General features: G+C 38.3%; 2 protein-coding genes across 6 annotated transcripts in view; one reads left to right on the top strand and one right to left on the bottom strand.

Annotated features, from left to right (window-relative positions):
* The window catches only part of LOC134675590 (filamin-A), a 104,380-nt gene that overhangs the window by 33,927 nt on the left and 45,967 nt on the right, over positions 1 to 24,486 (top strand). Inside the window, exons 1-3 of one of the 5 annotated variants that reach the window (XM_063533893.1) lie at positions 4,195 to 4,338; positions 6,048 to 6,160; positions 23,627 to 23,677. In XM_063533893.1, the coding sequence (XP_063389963.1) occupies positions 4,328 to 4,338; positions 6,048 to 6,160; positions 23,627 to 23,677 (175 nt within the window). In that variant the 5' untranslated portion in view covers positions 4,195 to 4,327. Of the gene's footprint in view, positions 1 to 4,194; positions 4,339 to 6,047; positions 6,161 to 23,611; positions 23,678 to 24,486 lie in introns of those variants that run through there. The other 4 variants (XM_063533892.1, XM_063533895.1, XM_063533894.1 and 1 more) reach the window with 4 other exon arrangements.
* On the bottom strand, positions 7,105 to 8,923 carry LOC134675542 (uncharacterized). The gene has a single exon (XM_063533805.1). It carries the CDS (start codon positions 8,846 to 8,848, stop codon positions 7,355 to 7,357), a length of 1,494 nt encoding a protein of 497 aa, XP_063389875.1. The 5' UTR covers positions 8,849 to 8,923; the 3' UTR covers positions 7,105 to 7,354.

The following is a 24,486-nucleotide window of genomic DNA, read 5'->3' as shown; positions in this document are numbered from 1 at the left end:
TTGATTTTTGTACTAAATCCAAAAATCCTTCCGGAAACCGAAAATTCAAAAAATATTGAAATATTACTTGAAATAATACTTACCGATGATATGAAATGCCTCCATACCTAATATTTTTTATTCGGCTATGATTTTTACACTCCAAAATGGAGCAGCACGGCATATTCGTAATTATTTATAATTTTTACTGGAATCGTTTTACCATCTGACATGTCAAAAGCGCCATACTGAACTGTCAATAGTCTGTGCTGAAGGTGAATGCAGCTAACCTTAATCTTGCCACACGCCATAGACGTACGTTTCACTTCTATTACTTCTTTGTTTTGTGGGACCACACAATGAGTCCCAGCTATAGAGGTTTCTCACTTATTCAGGTCCCACTTAACAAGGTTTCACTGTATATACATTACGATACAAGTGAGAAAAATAGGAAATTCGTAACGAGTGGCGGGGGAGTGTTATAAATTAGAGATGCAACGGATAGTTGTTTGGCCGGATACCGGATACTGGATATTCGGCCTGACCATCGGCCGAATATCCGGTATCCGGCCGCCGAATATTTGGCCAGCGGAACTATACCTACATTTCGGTTTTTCAGGTGCGCATTTTGCAGGTTTGACCTGTTTCCTAGTGAACGTTAGCGCGGACTCATTTCTATGTTCGAAATGAGTGCGCGTTAAAGTCAGTGGAATGTTTAAATTGTTTAAAAATAATAAACAAGTACGATTATGATGTGTCTGTTTCTTAAATCCAATTTGTTTACTCCGAAATAGAGCATGTTGCTATCCGGCATCCGGCCGGATAGTAGGTCACTATCTGGTATCCGGCCGTATAGTAAAATATTGATCGCATAGGCCGGATACCGGATAGGAACCGGATATCCGGTGTATCTCTATTATAAATCAACACGAGTTGCGAATTTCCTATTCGCACATGTATCATACAACGTTTTACGGTACATATGGCCCTTTAAAATTTCGACATAGTTTATGCTAATCATCGCACTAGTGCGGTAAAGTAGCAACATACTGAAAATAAATTAAATCTAATATTGGTTAGGTCCCCAACCCGCATTGGGCCAACGTGGGGACTATAGCCTAAACCCTCTCGTGCTTGAGAGGAGGCCTGTGCCCAGCAGTGGGACCTATATAGGCTAAATTGTTTATTTACTTATTGGTTAGGTATTAAGAGTCCGCAGCAAGCTAAGCCGAATTTTACCTTCCCATACAATGAGAGTTTCTTTCTCATTGGAATGTAATTAAACATGAGGTGCCTGTCATTAGTTATATACTTTTTAAATGTTTTTGTTTTTTCACTGTATTTTTTGTTTTCGTTTACCGAACAAAAAAAAATATATTTAATTTTTAAAATAATCATAATCACCCCTATTTTAACACTGTCTGTCATGTCACATCAAAAGTTGTTTTTCTTAAATGTCATGATTCGGCGAGAAATGATAGTTTAAAGAGGTTCTAGAATGTCTAAAGAGGTCTCATTTAATTATCTTATTAACAGGGTGTTTTATCGTAGCAAATTTGTTTCCTAGTTTTCTCCAAAATATAACAAAAAAATGATGTTTCATACCTATATGTACTCCGAGAACCGAGTACTATCAGCTGTAAAAATATCCGTGACTAATTTGTTAGCACCCTATATGTATATATAGCTCCAGCTTATACTTAAAACAAACCAAATAGAGGAAAAAACCGGCCAATCGCGAGTCGGACACGCGCAAGGGTTCCGTACCATTACGCAAAACCGGTCAAGTGCGAGTCGGACTCGCGTTCCAGGGGTTCCGTATATTACACAATTTTTAACAATGTATTATTTGATGTCAAACGAAATGTCTTTTAAAAAACCCGTAAGGGTCGGATAAAAACTAAGTAATTAAGTCCGACTCACGCTTGACTGCACATTTTTAATTATTTTCAAAATTTTAGATCCAGTAGTTTCGGGATAAAGGAGGGGAGGGATTGGTCATTTTCTTAAATTACTTCAGAACTATTTTGCTATCGTAAAATTAATAAAAAAAAATATTTCAAGATCTTTCATTTGATATATAACACAATATAGTTTAAAAAATTTGTTTTTTACTGTCTAATTTGCCCCCACAAGTGCCCCCTATGTTTAAAATTCATTTATTTACACACAGACGTAAGTAGTATGTGTACCAAATTTCAACTTAATTGGTTCAGTAGTTTCGGAGAAAATAGGCTGTGACAGACGGACAGTCAGACACACAAGTGATCCTATTAGGGTTCCGTTTTTGAGGTACGGAACGCGGGAGAATGTATGAAAGAAAATTTTGACCCTAAAATTAAACAGCCTTTATACGATGCTTCATCATCTTCGCGCTGTCCTGAAATTTTACCACGGGAGGAATCTCTTGGAATTTGTCATGGGAGCTTGGGATCCGCTTGGCAACTAATCCCAAGAATTGGCGTAGGCACTAGTTTTTAAGACAGCGACAGCCATCTGTCCTTCCCACCCAGAGGGTAAACTAAGCTTTATTGGGATTAGTCCGGTTTCCTCACGATGTTTTCCTTCACCGAAAAGCGACTGGTAAATATCAAATGATATTTGGTACGAGTACCATCGCCCACACTGTCAACTGGCAGTAGGTAAAGTTCGTAAACCTTATTGCAAAAGGCATAAGGGCCACCGATGGACAGTTAATCAGTGTTGCTGTTTGTACAAAAAAACAACGGGTTGCACTCCGGGAGTGCCGACAGAAAGTGAAAACTCAATGACTAGTCCAAAATGTCTGCAGCACTATGTATAATTGATCCATCCTCCTTTCTATTCAAAAACTTTAGTTCCGAAATTGCTGGCCAGTGAGCTTGTTTAATATTAGAAATTCAAATTTGTAGCGTTAATTGTTTAAAATTTGAATAGAAATTATAAAGTTACCTTGCAAACCTCGCATCTAAATATATTTGGTCATGATATTTTGAGTTTTATTCACCAGTACTAGAGTTCACTTTTATTAGCGATTTCATCAAGATGTAGCTTTATTGAATTATATTGAGTGATATAAAGTTAGAATGTAAATGTGAGATCCTCGTATTTCAACCCGTACCAGATTAGAAATTTTCATGTAATGTCATTGAGTTTTTCTTTATTGATGTAAATGCCATCTAAATGAGTGGCCATTCTAAACCTTACGGTCACGTGATCGCCTTACGCTGTCTCGAGTTTATCATTTTTTCCCCACCCCAAAAAGTGCCCAGCGCCGCTAAAGAAGTTTTCACTTCAATAAGTACACCCTCTAAGATGCTTATAGGTACAAAACTTCACACAAATCTAATAACACTACTGTAACAGGTAACATATTAATTATGATCTATGTGTCTAACTGAATAATTACCGGCTGTCCGCACATTGGTTAAAATAATCAATTAGCATTGTCAATTCTCATTGTAGAACATTAGTCGGCCATTATTCTGTTTGTTACGCTTTGTATGAAGTGACATATTGTCGTAAGGCTTGCCATGTTGGCGGCACTTCATTTTGTTTTAGTACAATCAGCTGCTTTAAAAGCGTGATATTTAAATATAAGAATATGTACATTGTGCAATAAGAGCGATATGCCAGATATTGTAAGAAAAACCTATATTTTATGAATAACAAAACTTCCGTGGGACACAGACATGTCAGACTTATTAAATATATTAAGAGCGGAAAGGAACGCAAGCTCCTGATGATTTTCCTCGGTAGGGAGTGAAACATGTCTTAATATTTAATATATATTTAAAATTATATGATGCAAGTTATTTTGGTAAGTAAGTATGTTGGTACAAAACAACTTGAATCTATATAATATATTTGTCTCAAGGTAATAATTACAACATTTACTTATTTTCAATATTTACAAGCGATAGCTGTATCGTTGCTACTACTTTTCATATATTATGTTTACTATAAAAACGAAACGTATTATTAAATTTGTTGTTATGCACCATCTAGCGGCAAAACCTAAATTGATAAAAAGCTCACAAGAGCTTTATCTTCAGAGCTTTCCGCAACGTCGCGCTATCTATTGTCGAACAGTCAAACTACTCGACCAAGATCGTTAGCCCACAAGCGCCATCTTTGTGAGAGAGTGGAAAGCACTTAAGGGTTCGTACAGACTTCTGCTGAAAAATTTCTTCAGACATAATATCCGCTGTGTTTAGAACTTTAGATTATATTTATGTTCCCGCCTAACCAACGTGAACTTGGCTATCCCAAAATAGTCCAGTTTGACATATGTACGGTCGAAACATGTAGTTTTTATTTTGAATATCGTTCGCGAATTATTTCATGAATAGATAAATCGACGATCGATATGGATCCACGGTAAATATTGCCTTGTCCGTTTGTGTTTCAGTTTGAGTATTGCAAATGGAAGCTTTTACGCTATTGTTTTGGTTTGTCATAACCTCTTTTGCGACGTTTCTGCGGGAGATTTCATTGTTTTTGCCATGTTTTGTGAATGATTTGCAGTTCAGTTGGCATACTTGCTCACTATAAACAATATTTAACTTATTGTTTGGCAATTTAAACTATTTTCGTTGTATTTTATGTCTCTAATTTCTGCGTAAGTACAATCTTATTCATATTTGTTTAATGCAATTTTTGTTTATTTATTTTACTGTTTTTAGATTTCTTTTATTTTGTGGTGCAATCATGTATATTTGCTTTGACTGATCTAAATGACTAAGAAAATATAAAAATATTGAGAACAAAGTCAATTAATATACTAATATATCAAGTATACCGAACGTTACCTCAGTTATCGTTTATATAAAAACCCATACCTACAACATATATAAATAAATAAATATTATAGGACATTCTTACACAGATTGACTAAGTCCCACAGTAAGCTCAAGAAGGCTTGTGTTGTGGGTACTCAGACAACGATATATATATAATATACAAATACAAATATCTGTATCATCATACAAATAAATGCCCTTACTGGGATTCGAACCCAGGACCATCGGCTTTGGATCGGATATACAATGATAAGGATCTAAAAAAAGTACCAAAAAAAGTATCTAAAAGTTTTTTACCGCTCATATAAGACTTTTACCAACAGGTTTTGAATGGTCAGTAGGACAAATAGACGGATGGACGATGAAGTTTTATTTTATACATATGATGATGATGGGATGTGACCCTTCAGGTACAAAACCCTAAAAAAGTGTACTTACTGTTAAACACGCATGCTTGGTGTGTTGGACAAGGTCAAGGTTCGATTCCCAGACGCGCGCATTTTTATGTTATTATTATCGTGCCCGTCGCTCCAATCAACACCTTCCCAAGGTTTACGTTTAACGACGTTTTTATGAACTTTCTATGCTTTGTGTTACGTTTCCTTCATTCTTGAGATTCTTTAAATAGAAATATTAATACAGTTTGTAATATTTTAGCGAATGTTTAATAAAAAAAAATCCGATTGCATACATACATACATACATATAATCACGCCTATTTCCCGATTGCATATTCGTTCTTATAACTATTTGAAACTTGAAATACATATGTCTATAGATCCAACATTTCTATAAGTCACAGATTTTGAAACTTCACCATTAAAGTTAAATTTAAAGCACACCTCTAGCTCTGGATACGTACTCTTATAATTATTCTGGAGTCTTTGAGAAGGATACTCATCACATCATCATCTCCCTCTCGTCATCTCGGTTTTTCACACAGTCGGGTGCCACCGCTCATGGAAACCTGGGATCCGCGTGGCAACTAATCCCAAGAATTGGCGTAGGCACTTGTCTCAGTATCAGAGAGTTTTCATCAAAAAGCCCCTCAACGCAGCATCCTGGGCTAGGCTTTCCCACACATACATTATGAATCCAATGATGTAAAATGTAAAGTAAACCAAAAATTTCACACCTACTACATACCTACATCTCTGAGGCTTACCTATAACTCTTTGAAGGCAGTATTTTTTTACTGTTCTTTGTTTTGAAAATTGTAATTTGGTTCACAGACTAGTGGATCGTATATTTATGTTATATGCTTTAATGTGTTGTTTTCCATTGCAGAGGCAGCGACGATAGGCTGGGTGAGCAGCGCGACCCGCGTTGGTACATCGACTCCACCTACGCCTCCTCTCTGAAGGTCTCTCTTCGACTGCCCACCAGCCAGCTTCTTGAAGGTATGGTGACGTAAATGTGAACGTGATTGACATGGCTCCAATAGTTGCCGTCTGCAATCTTAATTAGCAATAGAATTAACAGCACAAGTAAGTAGCAGAGCTCGGCAGGGGTGAGCCATTTTGACGTCACTTATGTCAAGTGTAGATATTAATATAGATACACCTTAGAAAGAAATATTAAAATAAAAGAAAATAAGACGTTATTAATTATAATTAAACTAAAATGACAATGCCAGTACAAAACGAGTAGGTACTAAGTTTTACAAACTTTAATATTAGCATATGGATGGATATACACATTATTTGAAGAGATTTGCTAATAAAGCTTGCTATTAAATTAATTTGTTTTAACGGCGACGTAAAGACCGTAGCGGAAAGGCAGCCAAAATAAAATAATTTCTTTATTTATTAATTTACACCACATATACCATCGAATGACAAGGCATGTCCATGTTGTGCAAACTCTGAAAACAGCTCACCCCCGCCGAGCTCTGGTAAGTAGGTTTAACAGAGTGTATAGTATAGCTACCCAAAATTTTTGTTCCCCATTATTTTTTGTTCCATTCGCGTTTTTCCCCACTTTTTTATTTTCCTATGCAGTTGTGTCACTATTAGGCTACTTTCTCGGACGCATGAATTTCTATACGTTTTTGTTGCTACGCTTATTTTATTCCATGCATTTTGGCTTCTAGTCCGTATTATCTCCATACCTATCATGTACCTGTAGAATTTATTACCATTATTTAATCAAACACTAATAATTTAGATGGTTAATATTTTGCCCAATCTTACCTACCGAACTATTACGGGGTGGATCAGGAGTCAGTTTTTAAAAAAACAAATTTTGAAACACACACGACTTTAATATTTGGATTTAGAAAAATAAAATGACAAAAAGGTGTAAACCACGCGCGAGTCCAATCCGATCTGATTGGTGTTAATTATTTACCTAATACGAAAGCTATGTAGCCCTTACGTTGCATTGACGTCAATGAGTCAATGCAACTCGGCGTTTACATTATAATGGCCAACCCTGTAATTTACGATATAACAACCCCCCCGTTAAGATGGATCATCATATTTAAAATGATGAGGAATTTAAATTGTGGAATTGAAGGGTTGGACTGACCTGTGGTTTTACAAAAGAGAATAAACTTATCTAAACTTAAAAATCTAAACACACGCATATTGGCATCATTGGCTATGAGTTTTGTGAGTGACGAGGATGTTGCGTTTTACAGGGGATGGAGTGCAACGATCTTCCTCTGAAGAGCAGGTTTCTTCAGTAGGTTCTTTCATGACTATCATATGAGTTGGTGGTAGTTCGGTTTTCCTGTTATGACATTGGTTAAATATCTGAACGCAGCACCCTGTCTTATCCTGCGGAGATTGGTTACAGCAGAGCCAATTTCTGACTCTGTAAAGTATGTATAAGAGAAATAGGGTAGAAATTATATAAGTTACAGATATGTAATGCGTGCTGTACTGCTGGAAGTGAGTTGGATTTTCTAATTTATTCAATTCTTTTTCGAATAGGTTAAGATGGGTACTGGCGTGCACCAATGAATCTAAATTGTTTATGTTTTCTAATTTAATGAATGGTAATTTACCTAGGGTTTTGTTTAATCTAATTTTCTCACAACAATCATCCTGGACGATATTAAAATCTGAAATTTTATTTGTAATGTTAGCAATGATGCTTTCACTAGACGAGGTGAACTGCAAGGTTTTGTAAAAAGCTTTGCATGTTTTTGGCAGTGTCAAAATGCCGGTTCCGAATAAGACTACTTCTATGTCATCAGGTTGATTGTTGCATGTTATATGACATTTTCCTGGTTCTGATTGGACAAAAATCCAGCGATTTCCTTTTATTTTGTGAAATACATCTATTACGCCATGAATTAATCTAGTAGTACAAATTTCGGGTAAGGTTGTAACTGCCTCAGTTAAAAATACGGTTTCACAGATAGGATTTGCAATTGTTGAGTAAACATTCGTTAACGCGCACACATAGCACTTCTCACTGATCACTTGGCACTTTTTGATATCGTTGATTAGTGAATAAAACATGTGATCCTTCGTTATCGCCACATATGAGTCGGTCGGTGCAATAAGAGCATATGTATCAGGTTTCGTTATGTCATATGGAGTAGGTAAGGGGACGACATTATATAAGTTATAAACTTGCGGTAGGACTAAAGGGATTTTTACAACAACAATGACTCTGTTTGAATGGTAATAACAAATTAATTTAGATAGGTCAATTATTTCGTGAATATTTTGGATTGTCAGCGACACTGGAAGTTCGTTGTGTTTAGGTAAGTTGTGTCTATTTTTATCTAATTCATTGTACAGTTGGTGAGGACTTAGTACGGTCGGGTGTAGGATATTAAGTTTTGCAAATAATACGGCATTGCTAATGTCATCAATGTCTAGGGAGAGCGTTAAGATAATTGATTCTAATGAATTCAAAAGTGAGTTGGTTTGGGATTTGATTTCTAGTTTGTCGTTACTATTAGAGATGGTTTCCATTATACTATGTAGGGTTTTAATATTTTCCAAAAGATGGTTTTCATTTTCAGTGACTTTATTTATCGAGCTATTGAAGGTGGATATTGTTGATTTAATGACGTGTATATTATCCTTCATTAGATGGGCTAGTTGTTTTTTCGTCAGTCTGTACGTCATTGATCGCCTGGGAAAATTTTAGAGCGTCCTCGGTGTCTAATGTGCCGAAAATAGTTTTTAGCAATGAGCCTCCAAAATCCATCAGTGCCCTTTTAAAACGACTGTTAGATTTTTCATCAACGAGTAGGTAGGAAATGGAAGAGAATTTATTAACGTTTTTTAAGTGTTGGTGTTTAAGGGCAGAGAGAGCATTATTACAATCGGTCTGTATTTTGGATGACGTGAGTGAATTGCACAATACGCGTGTTTTTTCAAATAAAAACTCTATGTTATCTAAATTAGGTAGAATATGACTAATATCTAGATACGTAACTACATTCCAATTGTTATTAGTAAACTTAACATCTAAGTGCTTATCGAAGTATAAGCCGGGGCTTCCTCTTATGGGTGAGATGAAATCGCCGGCTGCAGGTGAATGTACACACCTGTAAATGAATAAAAGGGACTATGTCAGCAATAGCTCACGTTCATGGCGACGTGTGGTCTGCGGCCGGTTTTATTTCGTCATAGTGATGACGTACATGCTTGCGGCCTACCTGTAATGTGACTGTATGTTTACCGTTTGTCTTAATTATTTTAAATGGACCCTTCCACACAGGTAATAAGGCTTTGTTTTGCTTGTGGTGGCAACGCGCGTATACCATGTCACCTATTTTATATGACGCCGGTTTGGCGTGTGAATCATAATATGTTTTGGATTTTTCTTTTGATGAGTTAATATTCTGAAGGGCTTTTTGGCGGCTGTAGTAAAGTCTATGATTTAAGGCTCGTACATAGTCAGTGTAAGTGTTAGTGTCCAGAGTATCGATGCTGTTGGGAATGTATGGTTTAAAACCAAATAATAGTTCCCAAGGGGAGAAGCCTGTCGTGCTATGCACGTTTGAGTTGTATGCAATCATAGCGCTGGGGATATAGAGGTCCCAGGTATGTTGGTTTTCACCAATATATGACCTTAAATATTCCTTAAGGGTAGAGTGGCTTCTTTCAAGGGCTCCACACGTTTGAGGGTGGTAAGGAGACGCAAAAATGTGTTTTATACCAAACAGTTTGCTTATTTGTTTGAAAACTTCAGAACAGAAATTTGTGCCCTGGTCAGATACAATCATTTTGGGGATTCCCATGTATGAAATATAAGTAACTAATAACATAGCAGTTTCCTCGGCGGAGCATGACAACATGGGATAGGCTTGTGAGAACTTAGTTAAGTCGTCCTGTAATGTCAGGATAAATTTATATTTCCTTTCATGGGTCTCCGGGAGCGGGCCCACAAGATCTAAATAGATTTTCTCGTTTGGCCGAGTAGCATTTGAAGTGATTATCATAGGTGCCCGATTCGTTTGACGTAACGGCTTATTAACTTGACAAGATCGGCAGTTTTTGACATATGCTTCTATATCTTGTCGCATGGATTTCCACCAAAACTGGGACTTGATTCTTTCGAGCATACGGGAAATACCGGGATGTCCGGCTAAGGGTGAGTCATGATTGTCTTTAAGGATTTGTTTTACTTCTACTGGGGTAGGATATTTGATGGAGTTATGGTAGATATTAACCTTTATGGCTGTATTGTGGAATAAAAATGCTATAATGTTATAAATTTTGGTAAAGGATAATTTACTAAATGGGTCGTTGAAATCGGATATGGCAATTTCTTTTTCCTCAATATACCAGTATTTTACCATATCTCGGTAGTCACGGATCAGGTTAAAAATATCTTTATAAGTCATTTCCTCGAAATGGTGGACTCGTGTGAATAAATGTGTATAAACATGTTTTTCATTGGATGTAGAGTAGAAACTATGAAGTACGCGTTCAGTGTCTCGAATGTCAGGCTGGCTCGTTGAAGAGTTTATTATATCTAAACAATAAGGAACACATTCGTCTAAATCTATGGATGTAGGATAAGCGATTAATTTGCATTTTGAGCTAAGTAGGGACTGGTTGTGTTCTTCAATTAGGGTGTCGTATGACACACCGGGTTGTTTATTTATTTGAAGAAATTGTTCATAGGTTTCAGATATAGAAGGTAGATTGTGTGAATCATCTTCGTTATTAGTTGTCTGTGGTGGATTGCCTATTACTGACGTAGGGGAATTTGTTTCTTGAGAATCGGTTAGAGTATTGACAGGGAAGCGAGACAGCGCGTCGGCGTTTGCATTTAATCTCCCTTGCTTATAGACGATTTCGTAATCGTATTCTTCCAGTTTTAGACGCCATCGAATAAGTTTGGAGCCGGGGTCCTTAACGTTCATAAGCCATACAAGTGGTCTATGGTCAGTTACGATTTTGAACCTTCGGCCATATAAATATGGTCGAAAAGTTTTGACTCCGAACAGAATTGCAACCAACTCTTTTTCGGTAGTAGAGTAATTTCCCTCGGCTTTGTTGAGAGTTCGTGATGCGAAGGCGATTGGTTTATCGTTTCCAATTTCACCCTGAGATAAAATGCAGCCGACTGCGTAATTTGATGCATCTGTAGTCAAAATGAATTCTTTCTGAAAGTCAGGATATTGGAGTAGCGGAGCAGTTGTTAATTTATGTTTAAGTGTATTGAATGCCTGGTCTTGTTCGGCGGACCATTGGAAATGAGCATCCTTTTTTAGGAGCGAAGTAAGGGGTTTCGTGATTTTAGAGAAATTTTCGATGAATCGACGATAATAGACGCGTTTTACCTACCATTAAAACGCATATTAATTTACTTACCTTATTCGAAGCTTATTTAATTGAGATAGGCAGCACGTTTCCCGCCGGGTATTGCTATCTCTTTCTATACCCCTTCCATGTTTCTCCCTCCACCTGGCAGTGGGGATGACTTTGGTTCATTCCCAGATTTTAATTTGTTCTTCATTGGATCGAAATTAAACCAGGCAGAGTTTACTCATAAGCTTCGAATAAGGTAAGTAAATTAATATGCGTTTTAATGGTAGGTAAAACGCGTCTATTAATTTGACTTGACCGTTATTCGAAGCTTATTTAATTGAGACATGTTTGTTATCGCCTGGTGGAGGACTTAAGATGCCAATGTGACAAGGGTTCTATAAAATTTATACCACTTCACTTGTGGTATGGAAACATTTTTGCTAGATTGTTTGAAAGTAAACAACAGAATTATCATACTTCACTTTTTAATGAAGGGTTCATACGATGATACATGATACGATTTCGAAAAATGGATAAACACCATCAGAGATATTGTAACAAAAACAAAGTATTGGTAATAAGACTTCTTGAACACGATTAGCGAGTATTGCTACCTGAATTTCAATAAATTAGTACTTCGTAATCAAAGTAACATTATTAACCACAAATTTTAAAACCGTAAAGGTTATTAAAGTAATCAACAATAATTGACACAAAAATTTCTCAATGAGACTTTTTGTTAACACCAAGAAGTCCTAAATATGTATAACAATCAGAATATCCAGGACTAATATTTATTAGTTATTGTTGGATTAGATCTAATCAACTGCTGCAAACAAATTTGATATATTCATTGGATTATTCGAGGAGGGCGCAGGCATAACCTCTCGTCTGTAATAATTTTTAAACGTGTTTTCAGAGCGCCAATTACCTCGTGACAGAATATCTTCTACAGAACAATTATCCACCCAATTCTTAGAGGCTACAGCAGCACGAATGCTTCCAGGTGTTGCCGTTATGCCTGCCTCCCTAATCACGGATTTAACCCAACCAGCAATCAGAGCACGCGATGCCACTTTAACATCACCTCTCAGAGAAATAAAGAGGCTATTACAATTCACCGATTCTCTTCTACCTTTTAATAGTGAGACTGTTTTTTTTAAACCAAAAAACAGGGTCAAGATTTTGACACGACTCATTAGCAAGTAATCTCCACCCTGATTGTCTGTAATTCGCGCAATCAGTTTTAGACCCGAACATAGGCCAAAAGATTATTGAACCATCCGAGAATACGCAGTGATTACGATCAATATTTAGCAACGTAAGATCGTGTATTCTTCTGCCAGAGCAGAGAAGGAGGAGCAATGCAGTTCTTCTGCAAACCTCAAAAATATTGTCATGGTTAATTTTAGATTTTCTAAGATAATCAATCAGGACTTCCACATTCCAAATCGGAGGTTTTTTATCTATTGGATTTCTTAATGCTATGGATTTTAACACATGCTTAACAGGGACATGAGTACTTAATCTTTCCGCAGCCTCCGTATTACAAAGAGTCGACACTACAGATTTGTATAACAGGATTGTCTTGTAAGATAATTTGTCAATCAAATAAAGGTCAGATAAGTACTTGGCAACATCTGCACCCGAAGGTTGTGTAGTATTTACTTTATGCTGCGTCGACCAAACTACCCACTTCTTCCAAGCTGTATTATACGTCTTGCGTGTAGAGGCGCGCCAAGAGGACTGAAGAAGGGAAATTTGTTCAGAGTTCCAGCCCGTTAGACTTTCCGACCACCCCCACACTTCCAGACTTCTAGCGTCATCTCGTGAACATTCGGGAGCGGAAGATTCGTGGTCACGTCCAGTAAGACCTTGTCTAGGTGATGTAGAGTAAAGGGTGCGGCTATGGCACGAGCCTTGAGATCCGCACGCCAGAAAACACGGTGCCATCGAGGGACTATCATCAGAAATGTTCCTGAAGCTTGGTTTAGGTGAGCCAGCACCTTCGGTATCAAGTACGGGGGTGGAAAAATCCACGCCAGTTCGAAATTCCAAACCTTTGAAAAGGCGTCGTGAAACAGGGCTTCGTGATCGTTTTGGTCTATCGATGTATCGATACATAGTTGATTACGACATGAGCTCTCGCCGAAGCAAACAGATCTATTACTGGTACTCCCCACTTGGAAAACACTAGCTCCGTGCATTCTGGAAGAAGATGCCATTCCGGAGGTGCACGCAATCTCGATAGATGATCCGCGTGACTGTTGTACCTCCCCGGTAAGTAAAACAGGCTCAGATGGATCTGATACTGCTCCAGCAGTTGGAAGACTCTGTACGTTAACTGCAAGAGAGGAGTTGACCTTGTTCCTCCCTGATTGCGGAGGTAAGCTATAACAGTCTTGTTGTCGCTCTGAACTAGGACCGTCGAGTGAGACAGGAACTGACAACGATCTTCCAAAACGTTTAGAATGGCAAGCATCTCCTTTTGATTGCAGTGCAACTCTTTTTCCGCACTCGTCCAGAGACCCCAGAGAGACTGATAATCTAGTTGCGCTCCCCATGCAAGATCTGATGCGTCGGTTGTCAGAAAATGAGACGCCGGTGGCACATGAATTGGAGACGGGCAAAGACAATTGTGCATCCACCATACTAGATCGTCCCTCGCATCTTGAGGTATCGCATATGTCCTTTTCGAAACTTCTGGTATCCGATTTAGGAGATTTAATAAGGCTCGATAGTTTAGCCTTCCCAAGTGAACCACGAAACTCGCAAAGTTTAGGAGTCCCACCAATTTCTCTAACTCCTTCCGGTTTGTTTTGTTGGTGTTTAACATTTGACGTATCTGCGAGATTAACTTGGGTACTTTGTCTTTCGGCAGATACTTCTGATTGGACCACGGGTCCCAATAAACGCCCAAATACACCAGACCTCTCTGAGGTTTCAAGACTGATTTCTCGTAGTTGACTATCCATCCCAGTGATTCTAGTCTTGTTAGGACTACGCTTACGTGGGTGACGAGAGTCTCTTTGACCTGGTGGGCAATCAAGAAGTCGTCGAGGTATACAACTACTCGAATATCCTCCTTTCTCAGCGTCTGAGCAATCCAGTTGGTGATTGACGCAAAAACCTTGGGCGCTGTGCTCAAACCGAATGGCAAGCAGGTCATTTCCAGTAATTCTTGCCTGTAGATAAGACGCAAGAATCTTCTGTGCGCTTGGGCAACTGGTAGATGAAAATAAGCCTGCGACAGGTCTATTTTGCACAACCAATCTCTTGGTTGAAGAAAGTCCGGTATGCGATGAACGTTTAATAAACTGAAGCGTTCTGTCAATACGAATCTGTTCAGGGCCTTTAGGTTGAAAATAGGACGAGCAGTGCCATCGCTCTTTGGTACAAGGAAAATTGTGGAAAGAAAACTGGGTGAGGGCTCTGCCACTTCCAGTATACCTTGAGTCTTCATTTGATTGATAACAGCTGTCATTTCGGTCGAGTGTGGGCACTCGTAGCTGCTCAGATGAAGACTCGGATAAAGGAGAGGCGGTTTTTGTATGAAGGGTATGCGATACCCTTTTATTATCCGCAACAAGAAGTCTGGAGCATTCATTCCTCTCCACATATTGTAATAATTTGCTAAACGGCCGGCCCTGAACTGTATCGAGTCAATATCTCCTTCGCTTGTTCTGTCTCTGCCCCGCGGGGGAATGAGGGCGCTTACGTCCTCCTCGACCTCTTTGCTGATAGTCTCTTGGCTGACGGTCTCGAAAGGAGGGCCCAGGAACTGGCCTTGTAATAGAGCGAGCAGAATTGTATGTATTTTGATACCCTTGCGAAGGGTACGGATGATGGTAGCCACCCCGCGAGGGTGGGATATTATTTGCATCAGAATAGCCATGATTCTCGTAGTTGTTACCAGGAGCATGTGCCTGATTATAGCGAGCACCCTGCGAGAGTACTTTACGAGGCGCAGCACCCTGCGAGGGCGCGCTTGTCATCTTTGAAGGGCCTGCTTGCGAAGCAGGAGTCTTAGGTAAGGACCAGAAACATTTTCGTACACCGCCATATTTTTCGATTGCAGCCGTAAAAGCCTCAGCGTTAAACAGTGACGTTCCTGATGGAGGAATCTTACGTAAAGCGGATTTGACCAACTTATCTTTGACATGTTTAGTGATTCCGTTACGTCGCATTTGAATCACTTCCGCTCTGTGGCCACATAACCTGTAAAAAATCTTCAGAAACCTTGTAGTAATCACCACTGAGAAAAACACTGTTAAGTTTTTCACGAAGAGCCTCGTGTACAATTTCCGTGCCTCCCTGAGCCCAAGTCAGCACATCCTGCACGGCTGCGTGTAAAGCCTCCTGCTGTTTTAGCATACAGTAGGTTAATGCACCGAAAGCTCTATCTGCTTGCACTAAGTGAGGATTCTGATCATACTCTCTAACCTCGTCGTTAGTTTCTAAGTCAGTATAGCCTGGAGTGTGATTATACACTTTTTGGATCTCTGCATAGCGTAAATTAAACCATTCGTTATGATTCAACTGCTGTATATCACACAATAGCTTTAACTCACCTTCTGACGTGCCTGGCATAGCCGGTTCTTTTAATTTGGTACCGAGTCCAAAAGCAAACGGCTCTGGTTCCACGGGCACAGGCGGTGCCTGGTCTGGTTCATTTTCCACATAAAGATCTCGACTGCAATCTGAAATATCTGAATTATTATCGTACGGGCGAACACATTCGTTTGATCTTGCTATTTGTGTCTGCAAGCTGTTAACGAGTTTTGTCAATTTAAGTAGTTCCTTTTTTGTGCCCCCCCTTTTCTTTGACTTGCGGTGCCGTCTTCGTCTCGGGCTAGCCTTGCAGGAGCTAGTAGAACTGCTACTACTACTTGATGAACTGGAACTGGACGACCGGTCACGATTTCGTGTAGGTTTTGCCTGAGCACCCAGCTTTGCTACACTCTCCTTTAGCATCGTCCATGACTCTAAATAAAATAACCGTATTACAATGCTATTCAATAAACAAAGATCGAACGGTAAAACCGTTTAAGAATTTTATTATCAAATGGAGGGTAGGTACATTTTCACGGCAAATGGTTAAATTTCCAATATTTAATTCTTTACAATTATTCATTTAACACTTGAGGGTAGAATACATAAAAAGTATTCCAACTAACTATCCAAATCGAAAATGGATATAATTTGCAATAATTGATCTCAAAATGTTTAGAACTTACGTGTATTGTTGCACACAATAAATGTATTTCGGTAATAGTAGATACTATACCGTAATAATGACAACTTAACCGTCGCGCTTGATATCCAAACTACGAAATAAATTCCAATCCTTTGTTCTGGATAATATTTTTGAGAGCGCGACCAACCGCGGCGGGAAACTAGACGCCAATGAAGAACAAATTAAAATCTGGGAATGAACCAAAGTCATCCCCACTGCCAGGTGGAGGGAGAAACATGGAAGGGGTATAGAAAGAGATAGCAATACCCGGCGGGAAACGTGCTGCCTATCTCAATTAAATAAGCTTCGAATAACGGTCAAGTCAAATTAATAACCTACTAATCCCAGAAAGGATTTAATTTCTTTTGGGTTTCTAGGAACTGGGAATTCGGTTACTGCCTTGACTTTATCGGGGTTAGGTGCTACCCCATTATCGGTTATAATATGACCGAGATAAGTGGCTTCGCGTCTTAAGAATTCGCACTTATCCGGTTGGAGCTTTAAGTTGAATTGACGTAATCTGTCGAATACTAATTTGAGTTTCTCCATATGGGATCGAAGGTCATGCGAATAGATTATACAGTCGTCTAAGTAGACGTAACAATGGAGGCCCTGCAAACCTGTTAGGACAGTGTTCATTAGTTTTTGGAAGGTGGCAGGTGCATTTTTTAACCCAAAAGGCATACGGGTATATTCGAAATGGCCTTGAACTCCATTTGTTGTGACCGTGAACCCAGTTTTTGGGGCGTCTTCGCTTTTTAATTTAATTTGATGAAACCCACTGACGAGATCGAGTGTTGTAAAATATTTAGAGTGACCTAGTTGGTCGAGAATATCGGTTATTAAAGGTAAAGGGTAGATTTCGGTGACAGTGGCATCATTGAGTTTACGGTAATCAATCACAATTCGCCACTTTTGTTTACCAGAGGCATCTCTTTTCTTGGGTACTACCCATACTGGGGCGCTCCATGGTGAAGTGGAGGGACGTATTATATTTTGCTCCAGCATCTTTTTAATTTGGCTTTCTACTTCGTTTTTGTGACATTCTGGAAAACGATAAGATTTTACGTGAATTGGAACTGAATCTTTTGTGTCAATTGAATGTTCTATGGCGCTAGTACAACTCAACGACTCCCCTTCGAGATAAAATATATCAGTATAATCTGCGCAACATTCTAATAATACTCTCGTCTCTTCGTCGTTTAGGTGAGATGTTCGAATAAGATCTAGAACTTCTTGAGATCTATCACGGGAGGAGGCTGTGACGTTAAGTACGTCGGCAACAGATTCGTCCACTTGCATCGAGGTCTGGATGTCGAAAGGTTGTAAGTGGACTTTATAATTTTTTATTACCACTTCAGAGTTAGTTGTGTTAAGAACGGATACGTTGACCCGTCCATTGGCTTTAGGTTTCACTATGCAATTTGCAAGATAAACTCCGGCGGAAATGTGATGATCTAAAATTACACCTTCGGTGAAATGAGCTGTTTCGAGTGGGGGATTTGAAATTTGGCATTCGATTATGGCTTCAGACCGTGGAGGGATAGTGTAAACCGGTTCGTTAAAATAGAAGGGTAGTGAGTGACCTTGAACTATGAGGTGATTTGTTGAATATAGGATATCAGCGTTAGTATATTTCAGGAAATCATTCCCTAAAATACCATCGTATTTCAAATACACATCATCTGTGATGGCGTGGAACTCAAAGTGAAAAGAAGCTGCGTTTTCTTTATAATCTGGGCATACAAAGGTCAATAGAAAAGAGCCCAGGGTTTCGCAAAATGAACTATTTTTACTTAGGCCCTTGAGTAGGATTTTATCATTAGACAGCAGCGGTTTTGTATCAAAGTTTTTAAATTTGGTTATACTGACACTCGATCCAGTATCAATAAGGAAACATAGAGCCTTTTTGGCATACTTTGTCTTTAGGTATATGTATGGTAGGGATATTTTATTAACGGATGACCCTATTTCATATATAGGGAGTGAATTAGAGACTCCTATAGGAGTAGAATGATGTACTTTAGTTGTAGGGCTCAACGAGTCAGAGGCTTCCGTCAGGAAGGGTTGAGGTGTAATAGATTTAGGACTCAACGAAACAGAGGCTCCCGTAAGGGAGGGTTGAGGAATGTTAGATTTAGGACTCAACGAAACAGAGGCTACCGTAAGGGAGGGTTGAGGAATGTTAGATTTAGGACTCAACGAAACAGAGGCTCCCGTAAGGGAGGGTTGAGGAATGTTAGATTTAGGACTCAACGAAACAGAGGCTTCCGTCAGGAAGGGTTGAGGAATAATAGATTTAGGACTCAACGAAACAGAGGCTCCCATAGGGGAGGGTTGAGATTTGGCCTTTGTAAGGATTGTAGGAATAGTGCCCTTAGGATTCGGAACACGACGGCACATATTCGTGGCCCGATTATTTAGTTTAAATTATATTCATAATCGCTGGCGTTCTCGGAACTAACTTGATCGGGTGACGGTGAATATGCACGTGCTTGAATTGCTTCATTTGTAACGTGATGCGCGGCGGCCTCATTATTGTCATTATTACGTTTATATTTCTCGTTATTAAATTGCCGTTTGCGGCATTGCGAAATATCATGGCCTAAGCGTTTGCAATACCTGCAGGATAATTGGGCTCCTGTATTTTGGTTGGAACTATGCGGCTGCGAATCGAAAGACACACGTGGCCGGGCCACATGGTTATTTTTATTAGGACATTCACTTTCGGAATGCCCGTTTCTCCCGCAGATTTTGCATTTAGGCCTAGACGACGTTTTATATATAAGATTTTGAATTTTCTCTTCCTCTAAGGCGATATTGATTGCATTATTCAAATTCTTGGGATTTCTGCAACGGACCATGTTGCCTAACCTAGGGTGTAGCCCTAGCGAAAAGGTGTGTAGTGCCAGGTCTTCCGTCATGGCTATGCGGCCAGACAGATCCTTTTTGTAAGAGTCCGAATTGTGAATTTCGGACTGTAAGTCCGTTAGACATGTTTCTATTCGTAAAGCGAATTGTGCAACTGTCTCGTTGCTTTCCTGTTTGCATGACTGAAGGTCAATTAATAAATGATTATAATGCTTTCTCTCTCCAAAGTTTTGTTTTAAAAAAGTTTTTAGGCTGTCAAAGGTGTCGAAAATTTTATTAGAACATGCTATCTGTGCTTTGCCCTCTAATCGTGCATAGATATATTTAAATAATAAAGTTTTTTGGTTCTCTGATGCTAAATCTAACGCGTTCTGGCAATTAGTAAGGAAGGCCGTGAGCGTCTCACGATCTCCCTTATAAGGGTTAATAAATTTACACAGGACGGAAATTGAAAACTCCTCGCTTGTTTCGGGTTTTTTTTCAGTTTTGTCAACCATTGTTAAATAATTTAGGGGGTAGTAAATCGACCTTGAAAATAAAATATGTAGCGGTAACAAAAATCAAGTGTTTTACTCACAGGATGAGCGCGATGAGAATCTTCATCTGGAGAGACGTTTGTTGGCGTTGAAGAAGTCGTAGGGGTGCTGCCGATAGGGCAACTGTTGAAGGGCGGCCGGAAAACCTTCCGACAGCGGAATACAGGTTGGCTTTCCTCGGGCGGTTCGTTGGCAGGCTTATTCAAAAAATAAGGCTGACTGTCGCAACGGCTGGACCACGAAGGAAATCAGGAACTTGACGAGGCGGCAGGAAGTCAAGAGATTGATGGTGTTGATGCCCCGGAGATGGATCGGTGGTGCCTGTGCAAGGCGCTTCTGGATACGTGGTTCTTCTTAAAAAAAGTCTTTTGGATATTTAACGTGTTTTCCGTCGCGTATGGAATCCAGCAGAACGATACGGTTTCCGTGCTGGTATCCCACTTCTGACACCACTATTACGGGGTGGATCAGGAGTCAGTTTTTAAAAAAACAAATTTTGAAACACACACGACTTTAATATTTGGATTTAGAAAAATAAAATGACAAAAAGGTGTAAACCACGCGCGAGTCCAATCCGATCTGATTGGTGTTAATTATTTACCTAATACGAAAGCTATGTAGCCCTTACGTTGCATTGACGTCAATGAGTCAATGCAACTCGGCGTTTACATTATAATGGCCAACCCTGTAATTTACGATATAACACGTATTACGTTAAAATCTTATCATGCCGCGATCAGAAAGGGATTAGAAATAACAGATTTCCATACACTTACGTCTAAATCAATATGGATTGACAGCTATCTCAATCCCTTTTTAATTGCGATTCAGTAATACAGTACTATACATACCTACCTACTTAATAAACAAATAAACCTCTTTGAAATATGATTACCTTTTATTGCTATGAAGTAAGTATTTATGAATTGTCACTGAGACAAATAACTGAAAGATATACAGTATACAACCTCACATACAGTCAGCATCATAATATATTCGATAACAATCCAAGTGGCCAATATCCTTACCTCAGCGAACTGATATACATGGAAGTATTCTGTCCGCTCAGTTATGACCCAACGTAAACTATTCGATTGTAGGCGGTGCTTACAAACTATTCGATTCGCAACTTCAGTTGGTCCGAGATGACAGTCAGTGACGGATGGCTAAATTGATTTATAAAAACAACGTTTTTTTGTAATTAAAAATGTCTTCATGTGTCGTGAAGTGGTGCAGAAGTTATTTTAGTTCATACCAAGGATAGTGGAATCACTTTTCACTTGTAGTAAACAGATAACTTCAGTAAAATTTGAAATAAACATGACGATTTGTTTTCAATACTACCGTGCTAAGCTAAAACGTAACAACTGCATACGACTTTCATAACAACATACGACTTTTTAAATTGCAAGGATAATAGGGATGGTGTTATGCCAAATGAAGTAGACTATTTTTTTGACTTGTGCTTGGTTTAGGTATTTTCTATATAATTATAAATGTAGTAGGTAATGAATTCTTTCTTACAGATTTGTATTTTCCTTTTTTATTTCATGAGACGGAGCTGTAAAAAAACTACCTCATTCTTTCAAATTCATAATCAAATTTGATATTATCATTTTACATTACTTTCCATTCAGATTCCCACAAGATGCTATTCGCAGAGAACTATGGAAAAAAGCTGTCCAATTAGAGAGACATGAAATTAAGTGGATGCCTGGAAAGATATCTAGAATATGTTCTATTCATGAGATATAACTCGTGAGATAATCATACCCGGTCTCCTATATGTAGATACACTTCCACTGAATTAATTTAAAAAATACACACATTATCTGAAAATGTTGATCATTCGAATCCACCCTCTACCGTCACATATATGTCGGTTCTCTCTCAAGCGATTTTTATTTATTTATTTATTTATTTAAGAAGAAACAAACAGTCGTTTACAAATAGGTTTACAAAAATATTTCTTAAATTAAGACCTGGAGTTTCCTTATTATATATAAAAATTGCAGTCTGAATTGAGTCTGCAGTGTGTTGATTTTTGACCCGATTCGTGTACCCATGTATATTTTGCAGGCTGTATAGCCAGTCCGAATTCTAAGATCAAGTTTACCATACATTTACAATGGCGTACTTGATCTTAGAAAAACGGACAGACTATACCTGAACGTGACTTCGCACTACCATACAAATTTATAATAAAATATACAAAATACTTATTATAGCGGAATACATTTATACAACAATGATATATTTACTTATGTTGAGTTAGTCTGTCATTTCATAACAACATTTTAACTAGTTATCTTTTAATCTGCATTAAATTATTATACGTGAATTATTTGACTGGTTCTTCAATGTATGGCATAAACCTATCCCTGTCCAAGTCATATTCTAATCAAATATGAACCGCAAACTCTCAGCGGCCAGTACGTACAACAAGAAGGTTATTAGCGGATTAATGTCGCTGATTGGTAGTTATTGACATTATATATATGCATTTCATCTACACTTAGCTATGTACCATTAGTGTAATAAAGATGACTATTATTTTGTTTACCAGCTTTGATTACAGGCTCTGTAAACGCGTCGTCTTATTTAAATGTAGGCGTAATTTTGTATGTGTGCTAATTTGGCCCGAGAATTTGAACGGTAATGTTCCTAAAGGCGGTTTCCATACTAAATATATGCGTTCACTGCCTTACCTACCGTCATACAAATAAAAACAAAGATCTGTTCCGATATATTTAGCTACTTTGGTTGCCACTAATTCTTTGACGCTTACTGTACTTCCTACCTAGGTACCTGAAGAGTGAAGACCTATGTAAGTGCATAACTGATACTATGAATTGGTAATTTTTTGACATTAAGTTTTTGGTTCATACGCCATTTCACTTTCAGTCATTTGGTGTGACAGAATAACAGTATATGATAACATAAAAAAAAAACATAGCCACAACCGAATACAGAACCTCCTCCTTCTATGAAATTGAAGTCGGTTGAAAATAATAGTGAGATTTGGTTCTACAGGTACATGATAGGTATGGAGATAATACGGACTAGGAGACAAAATGCATGGAATAAAATAGGCGTAGCAACAAAAACGTATAGAAATTCATGCGTCCGAGAAAGTAGCCTAATAGTGACACAACTGCATAGGAAAATAAAAAAGTGGGGAAAAACGCGAATGGAACAAAAAATAATGGGGAACAAAAATTTTGGGTAGCTATACTATACACTCCCATGAACTTATTGAATAGACCGGGCTATTTTACGTCCCAGTAAAATTTCCATACATACATTTCTTTCTTTCTTTTCCGACACCGTTAAACAAAATCCATGAAAAATGGTAACGGACAAAATGGAATAAAAAATCTTAGAACCCCTTTTCTCCTATTAGGACCGAAAAAGATCGTGATATGAGTAGAAATAATATGAAAATTTAAAATAAGTGTAGTTTACACCTCTTTTGACAAGTTACACATGTTACAGACTTTTTTCAACCAAGTTTTCGCCAGGCAGACCTCAGGAGGTTCATAATGGGTATGTCTGTGTGACCCAATATGTCCATGTCTTGTACATTTGTCCACGTACCCCGTGAAACACAGAGTTTGTACCTATGAATGTCTATTTGTCCATTGTCCGTCGCTTGTGTGACTCAGCTATGGGATTACAATGATAGGTATTGATAAGTTTCTTTAATAAGTTGTTTTTTAAGGTTGATTATTATACCCGTTACTCGTAGTCAAGATGACAAGACGTTTCTTGACACTTTAGTATTGTCTGTTTTACCCTGTTTAATGTCTGATCTTATTGTGCTCGTCAGTTTGTATGCACATCACTTAAACAATATACTGTATGCGTTTGTTTTGTTTTAAAATTGCTTTTAGAAGACAAAACTATAAATATTCGGCCTAGTTCTTCTTTAAACTAATTAACGTCAAAATTATGATATCAACAATATTTTCAAAGGCAACGTTTGTGATTTTATATTTTTGTGGTGTGAGCTTTATTTAGTTTCGAAATAGCGCCATCTGCCAGCCAGTGTCCGGACTAGCACGCGCAGTCGCACACGTTAGACTAGAGGTTTGAGTTGCGGCTAGCTTGCTAAAGCTTTAGCTACACGCCGCTAGATGGAGTTGTGACATACGCATTCGATACTCGGACGAGATGTTGAAAGACGTATGGATGATAAAAATAAAATTTTCAATAACTATATATTATATATATTTTTAGTGATGCATACCTGTACTTATGTATTTCATAGGTTTACATAAAAGGGACAAAACAACAAAAATAAAAATGTTATGCTTTGTATATACTTATCCCTTAAATCTCTTCCAGCTAACCTT

The sequence above is a fragment of the Cydia fagiglandana genome, chromosome 22, assembly GCF_963556715.1.
Source record: "Cydia fagiglandana chromosome 22, ilCydFagi1.1, whole genome shotgun sequence".
Taxonomy (NCBI): Eukaryota; Metazoa; Arthropoda; class Insecta; order Lepidoptera; family Tortricidae; genus Cydia; species Cydia fagiglandana.
This window is presented reverse-complemented; position numbering and strand designations above follow the sequence as displayed.